Source organism: Dysidea avara, chromosome 9, assembly GCF_963678975.1.
Source record: "Dysidea avara chromosome 9, odDysAvar1.4, whole genome shotgun sequence".
Taxonomy (NCBI): domain Eukaryota; kingdom Metazoa; phylum Porifera; class Demospongiae; order Dictyoceratida; family Dysideidae; genus Dysidea; species Dysidea avara.
This window is the reverse complement of record NC_089280.1, coordinates 33,911,523-33,922,511: the sequence shown is the minus strand read 5'-3', so window position 1 is coordinate 33,922,511 and position 10,989 is coordinate 33,911,523. Positions and strand designations below refer to the sequence as shown.

Sequence of the window (10,989 nt, the reverse complement as noted above, 5' to 3'; positions counted from 1 at the left end):
CTACAAGGTAATTTCTTCTAGCTGATCTCTCTACAGGATGATTTGTTTGTAGCTGAACGATCTACAAGGTAACTTCTTCTAGCTGATCTCTCTACAGGGTGATTTGTTTGTAGCTGAATTCTGTATAGGTGATTTGTTTGCAGCTGAGCTCTTTACAGAATGGTTTCTTTGTAGCTGAACTCTCTACAAGGTAACTTCTTCTAGCTGATGTATCTACAGGGTCACTAGTTTGTAGCTGAATTCTCTACATGGTGGTTTCTTTGTAACTGAACTGTCTATAAGGTGACATCTTATAGCTGATCTTTCAACAGGGTGATTTGTTTGTAACTGAACTCTCTACAAGAAAACTTCTTCTAACTGATGTCTGAACAGGGTGAATTGTTTGTAGCTGAACTCTCTACAGGGTGATTTGTTTGTAGCTGATCTCTATACAGGTTACTTATTTCTAACTGATCTCTTGAATTCTCTTCAGGGTGACTGCTCTATTAGGATGACTGCTCTATTAGAGTATCTCGATCTCGCACTTGCTACACCAAGTTGGATTTCGTGTTATAACTCCGTGGCCATATCAAAACTCATGTCAAATTAACCCATACATTACAATTTTCCGTAAAATATTATTATGCGTAAAATCAATGTACAGCAGCCTATGGAGGTAAGTTAGTTTTAAGTTACATTATTCATCATAACTCTGGTTCTGAAGGCGGTATCAAAATTGTTCGGCCGCCATTATACACGCATAACACTCCTCTATCCGATGGTAACAAAATTTATTCGAAGCTAAAGTGTTTACAGCTTGCAAATTTACAACAAACGATGGTAAATGGCAACTTACGCAATACAAAATCCATTGGAGAGCAAATCACGAATTTCGCGTTCTAATTAAATAGCGGAATCACGCCGTTACCATAGCGATTACGAATTTTGTTCGGCCGGAATCGGATAGAGCAATTCATAAGGAGTTGAATGATATTAAGTTTTATGGTATTTGATCGTGTCTAGTGCTTGCAATTATTGAATATACAAAATGATGTAAAATGTATGGAGTTTGTATTGGAGAAACTGAAAAGGTGATCCATCCATCCTGAAATCTTTGAAAAAATCAGTGTTTAATCAGTCCATTTCATGATCTAAGGGCAGAAAACAAACAAAGGACACTGGTAATGTACAATATTGCTGATAAAATGATTACTGGCTGTAAATTTGATTTTGCCATTTTTGCAATTCTGACTTTACAAATCCCAATAGCATGTTTTGATATGCTTTAAGTCTGATTTTTCTACACCATTGAAGAGCCTTTCTAAGATGATAACTCCATCTGTACAGCGATTTTCAAAGCATTACCCCAAGTGGTTTATCTGGTAGGCGTGGCAAGCATAATAATTACATAACCAAGTAATAAGAATAATACTTTTTTTCGTCAAAATACGTCATAAATAATTAAATAATGTACGGCTAAACCACTGCACATAAAATTACGCACTCACCGGTAATGAAATAAGTAATACGCGAAGGGAAAAACTAAAAATGGATTCATCTCTACTTGCTGTAATTACGAAGTTTACTATTCCAAATAACGCTGTCCAATAAACAAACAAAATAACTTTGCGGTAAGAGTCCCTAGCAACGAACTCGTACAACCGGTTTGAAAAACGGGTTGTAGCTTATAGCATCATAGATAATATTAGCGCGTATATTATCTATGATAGCATATAGCAACCGACTAGTTGATATACGCTGCGCGTTTAACCGGGCATTAGATACTACTTGCAGTTGAGAAGCTCAGTGAGAAGACACTTCGAGTTAAATGAATTGTTAGTTAATGGATGAACAGAATACTACACATCGAGATTTAGTGGGCGTGTCACGTGCGTAAGGAACTAGGCCAGTTAAAGCCAAAGCCAAGTGTAATTTTACTCGTTCAGTTAGGACGGCGACTGAAGGAGCAGGGAGAAACGACGAAAGAAGGTTTACAGCTGAAAAAGTGTTGTAAGTAGGAAAGGGTCCAAGAGAACATATAAGAGGAATGTCAAGCATATTGGATATTTAAGTAGAGCAATATATTAAAATTAAAAAGATATCTTGATAGAGCAGCTTATTTGTTTGTTCCTTGCTTCACTACATAATGTGAAAAGTTAATATAACCTTTTTTTATTTCCAGTAAAGTTGATTCGCACTTTTGACTGTATCTCTAGCGTTGAAGACAGAAAAAGTCTGTAATGAATTTCAACATATTTACCCCCTTCATTTTATTGGTCATCACATTGTGTACTGCACAGTTTTATTGACTGTAGAAATTAGTCTGCCTTTCTATAGAGTAAGGGTCTGGTCACTCTGATATTCAAAATTTGTGTGTAACAATTAAAACTGGTAATGCTGCCTAATCCATATGAAAGGAAATCTTAGTTATGTTAATCCATACGGAAAGAATCTTTGGTTTTCTTTGTGTAGTAGTTGTTTGCTGATGTTTTCGAGAACTGTGGTTGTTGGATGTGCCATCCTTGCTGACATCAGGGGTGTACACAGGAATTTTGAAAAGGGGTTTCCACTACAGCTAAGTGACTGTTATATTAGAATAGTTTATATTGTCTGACTGCTTTATTAGAGTATCTCGATCTTTTCACCAAAATCATAATTTAGAACAATGCTATAAGTGTTGCTATCATGTGAAAAACCATTATTTAACTAAGATAAAAGTTTAAAATGTGTCCTGTCCCACGACAGATTCCAGATTCTGGAACCCTGTAGTTTCAATTTCTTAATGTTTCAAGTACTGTGTAAAATCCAAAGGGGTTTCCTGAAACCCCTGGAAACCCCCTTCCATATGCCCCTGCTGACATTATTGTGACATCACTGTTTAATGACACCTCTAAAGTGACCAGACCCTCTCTCTATGCAGAGGGGCAGACTAGATAGAAACACTATTAACATCTGTAACGTTAACCATGCTAAATTTCTAGGCCAAACTGTTGGTGTTTCTTTTTCAGGTACTCATAAGTTAGACTCTAAATTGATGAATGTTCTATGAGAATACAATCCACTCTAAAGAATTTGCTGACATCTGATTCTAAAAAAAAATTGACATCTGTTTTTCATTTCAACACCGTTGTGCAATGGCATAGCCAGACTTTTCCATGTCTGGGCACTGGTTGGGCAAGTCATATTCAGCCATGCAACACACATACACATGCCCATTTTCATATGGACATCAATACAACATTTCAAAGAATAGTGTTATGCATTATGTAACACTACTGTATGCAAAATGACTAATATAACCTTGAGAACCCTAACTAGCTATTGGCCTGCTTAATCCATATATACATCTGAATGTGTCTTTATATAGTTTATACCTGACTATAGGAAGAAACTTGAAAACACGTGGTGTTTTTAATACTCTTGTTTACACATGATAAAAATGCCCTGCCACTAGACTAGAAACAAAGAAACAATTGTTGATTGAACAAGTTGACCACACCATTTGAACTATCACTAAGTAGTATCCACATTGCTAGATGGGTGCTAATGTCTCAAATAACTTCCTCTATTCTCTGATCAGAGTTTGGACCACGCCACATGTTACATAACTTATTCCAAATGTAAATTGTCCAACCCACTACTGGTTATTTGAGCTGTGTTATTTATTCTTGTATAATAGTTAAGTACAATAGACCCTCAGTTATCCAACTCTCATTCGTCCGTATCCTCGTTTATCCAAAATTGGTAATGACTACTTTATTAGAGTGTTTTGAGTACAAATGTATGTTTATTAGAGTATTTCAACAGAGCTCTGGATGTAAATGTATAGACTTCAGTTTTACGAACAATTAATTTATCTGAACACTTTTACCAATGTCTGAGACACATCGGGTTTCAGATAACCAAGGGTCCACTGTACCTTCATCATTTTTGACTGGTTAATAGCCGCGGCTCTTACAATAGCTGCCCCCAGATAGTGGCCACTCTACAGCCTAGAGTTATTGTCCTAAGAGTTGCCTCGGATAAGAGCCACATCTTGTATCTGAATATGTTGGTACAAGTGTTGTTAAGACATGTTTGGAGCAGAAACCAGGCAAAGGAGTTGTTTAAGCCAGGAAATAACATTTTTGAGAGAAGTTTAAATGAGTGATACCATTGAAGGATGATTGAACAAGGCCAGTCACTTGTGAATCCATATAGACACCATGAGCTGCTGCCACAAAAGCCCAAAGTAGCCGCAGGGTTTTCTTTGATGAAAGTTGTAGTAGCCTCAGCTATAACTGGTCAAATGTAGTATTTGTTTTAACAACTAAATATTCCATGATTACTGAATTGCAGCATGTGCGGTTTCTTTTACATTCAACAGAACAGTCACTCTAATACAGCAGGGAGAATAGAACAGTCACTCTTATACAGCGGTAAAATAAGTACTGTATACAGTAAACTGCTGAAATCACCCTCAGATTCAACCCCAATGGTCTAATATTCCAAAATTGTCTTAGGGATAGGGGTGGGGTGCATGGCCTACTAGGAAGCACACTAAGGTATGCCTTCCATGTATTACCAAGCTTTAGTATTTACGTGTAGCTAGGTCCTAAAGTATATCAGTTCTTCTGAATTTTAGGTGCATTGGAATTAGCAGCAATGAGAAGGTGTGTACACTGGAGGAATGATTGTCAGCTCACTTATTGTACAGTATGATAGTACTGTTATCGTACTGTATAGTAGGAACCACAAAGGCATGGGTGTGGCCCATCCAAAAACCATCCTCACTTTTCCCAAACGATGATGTGGCAGTGTTGGTTAGGTAAAACTAAGCCCAGACAAGCCTTCAGATTGACCCAACATGTTTCCAACAAGTTGCTACAGAATTTGAAAAAAACATTTAACAGAATATCTACTCTTCTACTCTGTGTGTGTCTGCGTGCATATGTGCATGTGGTGTAGTGGGTGGTGATGATTGTGTGGTATCAACATTCTTTTTCTAATGGTACAGGGAACAGGGAATTCTTATTATAAACTCCGCTTGTGATTAATTCAATTACTAGTACCTGTTAGTTACTCTGATGTAAAATTTAGACCAACAAATAAATGTTAGTTTACTCTGAAGTAAATCTTGGGGTAAACTACGCTATATACGTAGTGTCCCACCCGTTAGTTTACTGTTACATTTCTTACAGGGTAAAATGGTATATCAGTCTTCTTTCTGTGGTGAAAAGACGTACAGTGCTAGCTCCCTTGATTATCTGAACACTTGGTTATCCGAACAGCAGAATTGAGCTCTCTTTTGTTTACGATGCATGTTCTATTAGAGTATTTGAGCTCTGTATACAAATGTATGGGGTTTGATTATCTGAACATGTCTTGGGGTTGGATAACACTGTATTACCCTGTGATTAATGGTCATGTGGAATAACACAATTACTTTGTTTATACGAAATGGTAGCTTGAAACAGCCCTTGAATAGCCCTACTTCTATCCATTCACTAGCCAGAATAAAATCCATTGGCAAAAACAATGTAGTGTTGTTTAAGTTGTGTTACTCATTCTTGTACAGTAGCTGAGTAATTTCATCAGTCAGTCAGACTTTTTTTATTCAGAATAATATGTCCCTGAAAGGTTCCCTATACTATACACGTAACTGTATTTGTTGAATATCAGATGTGGGAATAAGCAGTTTCATGTATCTTGTTTTGTAGCAAGATAAATAAATGGAATACCTGTCTCAAGTTACTATTAATGGATAAAGATATACACTTGAAAAATTACTTTTGTATATTGTCAACTGTTACGTGCTTTTATGTTGTTATCATACCATATTTTTAGTGTATAGCATCAGAATTCCACTTAAACAAATGTTGATTAATGTTAGGTCATTAAGTGGGTGGTTTTCTTTATGTTTTTTTGGTCTTGAAAAAAATCTTCCCTGCTTGCAAGCTAAAAGTTGCTCTTATGGTGTTGCAAACTGACTACATTCTTGTGTCATAATCAGGGCTATGGGGACAAGGTAGAGAGGCCACCATCAATTGTGACACAAGCAGCTGATGCAATAGGACCTTGACTATCCAAACCCTTGATTATTCATTCTTTATTAGTGACTGCTCTATTAGAATATTTCTTTATTAGGTGAACGTTCTATTAGAGTAAGTGTATGTTCCATTAGAGTAGTTGAACGGAACTCTGTTTATGTTTAAACTGGCACACAGGTGTTTGGATAATGGAGGTCCTACTGTACTTATTATGCATCACAGTTAGACAAAGCAGCCACAGGCTGTTTAATACGCTAACAAATTTACTTGGTTATGTGTGACCCGGTCCTAGTAATAATAATAATAATAATAATTAACTAATCTCGATTGCGTAATTGTTACACACTGTTGATTTTTTCGCTGTATCTTCCTGGTTTTTAGCTCGATTTCTTTCAAACCACAAAAGGTTTGAGGTTCAATAGTTAACCTATTCACCCACCGATTTTCAGCTTCTTCCCATACGCGGTTTACCCTGTAGGCGTGACAACATATTGGTGTTATTTTTCGTGCATAATCGCTCATAACTCTTTGCCTGTTTATGGTATTCCAGCCAAAGTTGGTACCGAGATGCGCCTTTATACCCCCCCTTCTGTGTGCCAAATTTCAAGGCAATCGGATAACGCGTTCGCGTTTTATAGCAGTTTTTGTAAGTGTGCGAAAAGAGGAAGAAAAATAAGAAGAAAAAACGAAGAAACTAAGCCAATTTTTGAAGTCGCATATCTCAGGAATGCCTGAAGCGATTTCGCTCAAATTTGGAATGTGGAGTACTGACGTTGGAGGGAATGTACACAGCAAAATTTGTCTTGTTTCATCAAGGTAGCACAGAGCTACGGAGGTGCGAAAATTGCGTTTTCTTTCTTCCTGTCAATATACTCACGGGGTTGCGCGCCGGCTTCTTGGGCCGCACGACACACTACCGTGTGTCTTGATACAGAACAGTAATGAAGGTGGCCATAGCTAAGCGTACAATATACAAAGATTCACATCATGGTGTGATGTTATGGCATTGTACTGCATTAATCTCATTACAGGTACTGTACTCTCAAAATAAGATGTAATTGAAGCTTAGTCACCTTGTATAGTGCTGTATAGCAGTCAAATAGGACAGTACCGTCATTATATTATAATGCAGCAACTATGATGACACAAGCAGCGATGTCAACACAAGCAGCCATGAGACATGATGACATTAGCAGCCATGACAACAAAAGCAGTTATGACAACACAAGTAGCCATGACAACACGAGTAGTTATCACAACACAAGTAATATATGTGACCAAATTTTGGGAAATCAACCTTATGGACACATTACATATTTAGTTCTGAAACACAGCACCATAAGTTAAATTCCTACCCAGTTAAGGGTAGATAGAATAAACCATAGATACCTTGAATTACAGTGACAAATATAACTAATCTTAAGTGTCCGGACAACATGTCAGACCACTGAATAAAGTGGCCGGACATAGATATAACACAATTTGTTGGCAGGGGTGTAGGACTCCATGGCTTCCTGGGTAATACTGTGTTTATGTAGAGGGATGGGTACCTTAGTATGTGAAGCACACTAGCATGCGAAGCATGCCAATCTAGGGGGTCTGGGGGCATGCCCCTGAGCCTCCCAGGAAATTTTTGAAAAATAGACCCTCTGAAATTGAATCTGAGAGTAATTTCAGCAGTTTATCAGTACACTATTATATGCACACTTCTAATTTTTGTACATAATTAAATTAACCATAATAGCATTGTACATTAGGCTGCTTATTATCTGTACATGTGTAAGATAACAATTCTTTGATAAGCATAGCTATAGTCTGTTGGTGCGTATATAGTATAAATTTATTCTGCAATTCAAATGTACATTATTAATATGCTGAGAAGTGCTAAGAGGAGAACAGAGCCTAGTGATCATGAGTGCAAGATAGATTAGTAAGTCAGTATACTGTAATTTGGGAAGATTCAATGTTTAATTAACTTTAGCTCTCAGTAGGTGATCCATGCAATAAATGTAATTCCTTGTTAACTTAAGTGTATGGAACTATAGTAAGGAATATTTCCACATTACAGTATCATAATCAGTTGTGATAGTTATAATTAATCAACTTTACTGATAACATGATAATTAAATAAAGAAGTGACAGAATGATGGTAAGTAGTCATTGTTGTTATAATATACAATTAAATGACAGCAAATAATGTACAATAACCCAAGTGCTTAATCTTCGTCAGTTTCACTTTCTTCACCAAACCAATCATCCCACTGCTGGATTGTTGTGCATTCTTCCTCTTCTTCATTATCAGCATCAGATGATCCTGGGTTTCGTGGTCGATAGGCTTTTCGTGGTTGCTGATTGACTCTCCTAGTAGTGCAACAATCAGACCACCACAATTCAATTGCAACGTCAGGGCAAAAACAGCCAAGTGGTGGTCCTTCTATGTAGATCTCCAGTAGGTCATTCAGTGTGTCATTTTCTAAGTTAGTTCTCCTAGAAGTCTTCACAACTTTCAACGAGGAGAAGATTTGCTCAACTCGGCCATTGGAAAATGGCAAGCTAAATACAAGGGCGCACAGCTTGAGGAGATTTGGCCATTTATGCTGATCAGGGCAAGTATGAAGCTTGTACCAGACCTTCCGATACTCTGAACGACCAATATCTAAATAGTTTCGTGCATACTCCACAGCGTCTTCAATCTCATCCTGAAGAGTAGCAATCAAAACACCCTTAGCATCTAGTGGAAGCCTAAAATGTGAAGCAAGGTAGTCCACAGATTCCTTGACATCACACAAGGATTTGTCATTATCATCATCATCAGACAGATTGGCATCTTCACCGTCTGAGTTGGTTACAGTACTTGCAACACGAATTTGTTTTGTCCACGATTGTGTCTCAAGAAAGACCACTATTGCACGCAATAGCTTAATGTCTGACCACATCAACCGCTCCCTCATCTTCTCATCAAGTCTGGTGACATCTTTCAACGCATCTTGCTTCAACTTTACTTGGACAGCATCACTGAAATTCCGCAGCTCAGCTCCTTGGTAAGACTTCTTGCCCCCTTCATCCTCAATCTTCTGCAACAGGAGCTTAACAGTGGGCCACTCAAATGGGTCTTTCTTTGCCAAGGTTTTCAGTGCTGTGGTAGACTTCAGGGTATTCTTAATGCCAAGGACAATGTCTAACTCACTAGTCTGCAATGACATGCTCAGGAGTGAGGGAGATTTGAGGATGTCTACATACAATGCACACCCAACAATGGTACTATACTTTGTCCAGGTCTTTAAATACCCCTTAATACGAGCCCTCTCATCTGCCTTAACAGAATGGTCCTCACTAAGTGTAATGAGGTGGCCAATGTATGCCCCATAACGGTCAACTACACGCTGAAGTGCCTTGCGCTTGTGGTTGATCCACCGTGATCCCTGACACCGAACTGGCTTGTTTCCACCTTTAGGAAACTCATACACTTCTTGCAAATCCTTCACAACCTCTTCTAGTTCCCTTGTCTTCTTCGGTGACTTTTCGTAAAGGTAGAACAGACGTAGCAGCATCTCATCGATACTGATAAAAAGATCGCTGGTGAGGGCATTCTTGGAAGCCAGCTCAAGATGATGGGCATAGCACCATGACCACACTAGCCATGGATGGGAACTCAACATCATGCCTTTCATTCCATTATGCTCTGCAACATTAACAGAGGCTCCATCAGTTCCTCCTCCTACCAAGACTGGCTTTCCTTCAGCGCTGAGCATGTTCTCATCTAGAATGTCTGTTATTCCTAGTGGTGCCAAGGACTGAGAAAGGCACTTCACAAGCCCACTTGCATTCGCCTTCTTGGGAGATTCCAGACTAAGAAATCTAGTGCATGATTTCATCTCTTCAGCAGCATCATCTTTCATGCATGTAAGAATGACTACCAGCTCCTGTTCAACGTTACCTGCATCTGTGCTCCCATCCATTAAAAAACTATAAAAATTATTCTCACAGAGTGACTTGAGAAACTGCTGGCGATGGGATTGCGCAATGTAGTGAGTAAATAGACTTGCTGATGGAGCAGTTCTGTAAGCATGGCCCAGTTCAACTCCATGGCATGATTCAAGCTCGCACAGAGGTACAAATTTCTCAAAGGCGATACCCTCCTTGGCCATAAGGTAACACACATCGAACTTCTTTCGCATTCTTGTGCGATCGACATCACCTAACATCGAGAGGGCACAAGCAATTGGGGCGTACTGTACAACTGGCGTCCTGCTTGCCCTCGCTTGCGCTGTGCGAAGCTCAGCCATGGCTTTCTTGTGTTGTCCTGAGGTTGCGTGGTCCAACAAGTTGCTCGTACACTGGTTGTCCGATCTATTTACCCACACAGCAGAATAATTTTTCATCGAGCAAATCTTGTTCTGGTACTCCCTGCAGGCCGAACAATACAGGCGCGTGACATGATTCTTGTCCGCTTTGTCTGTCTCGCATTTCAGCCACGATAGTGATTGGTGCTCACTGTCGTAATTCTGTTGCCACTTTTTGAAGGTCGAAACAGTTATTTGCCGGTTGCTTTTCTTTGTAGTGGCTGTAGAACTGCTGGAACTCAAGGCCTGCTGTAATGTCTGTTCACTAGGGTGCTTTTGACCGGCCATCTTGACCGACTGTGGTAAAATTTGTTCGGTCACGTAACACCTATGTCCGGTTTTTGTCCGGCGTCCGACCGTTATATTTGTCACTGAATTACAAGAAAAATTTAGGAATATTTGAGACGTGTTTCTGCTATTAACAGCACTATGCTAGTTTCAAAAATTCTAATTGTTTTAGGCACAACCATAAGTGTAATTTTCCGAAATTCGGTCACATACTATAAAGGTACGCATGGGCTGCAAAGACATATGCACTATTATAATTACAAGGTGCCAGCTATACCCAGATACCAATAAGAGCTTAATGTATTTTATATTGCTTCAATTAATATGGGTAACAGGTACCAGACCTGTTA

At 38.8% G+C, this 10,989-nt stretch overlaps 1 protein-coding gene and 1 long non-coding RNA gene across 2 annotated transcripts; both read right to left on the bottom strand.

Annotated features, from left to right (window-relative positions):
* Positions 1-580: 580 nt before the first annotated feature.
* LOC136266881 (uncharacterized) lies at positions 581-1,261 on the bottom strand. Its single transcript, XR_010706341.1, has 2 exons — positions 836-1,261; positions 581-780 (listed from the first exon to the last, which is right to left on the bottom strand). It is a non-coding gene; the product is annotated as an uncharacterized lncRNA (long non-coding RNA).
* A 6,818-nt stretch (positions 1,262-8,079) lies between these two features.
* LOC136267172 (zinc finger protein 862-like) lies at positions 8,080-10,347 on the bottom strand. The gene has a single exon (XM_066062261.1). It carries the CDS (start codon positions 10,292-10,294, stop codon positions 8,225-8,227), a length of 2,070 nt encoding a protein of 689 aa, XP_065918333.1. The 5' UTR covers positions 10,295-10,347; the 3' UTR covers positions 8,080-8,224.
* Positions 10,348-10,989: the final 642 nt, after the last annotated feature.

What these genes read in the sequence shown, in the direction of transcription:
- LOC136267172 (XM_066062261.1), bottom strand. Translation starts at nt 10,294, where the DNA reads ATGGCTGAGCTTCGCACAGCGCAAGCGAGGGCAAGCAGGACGCCAGTT.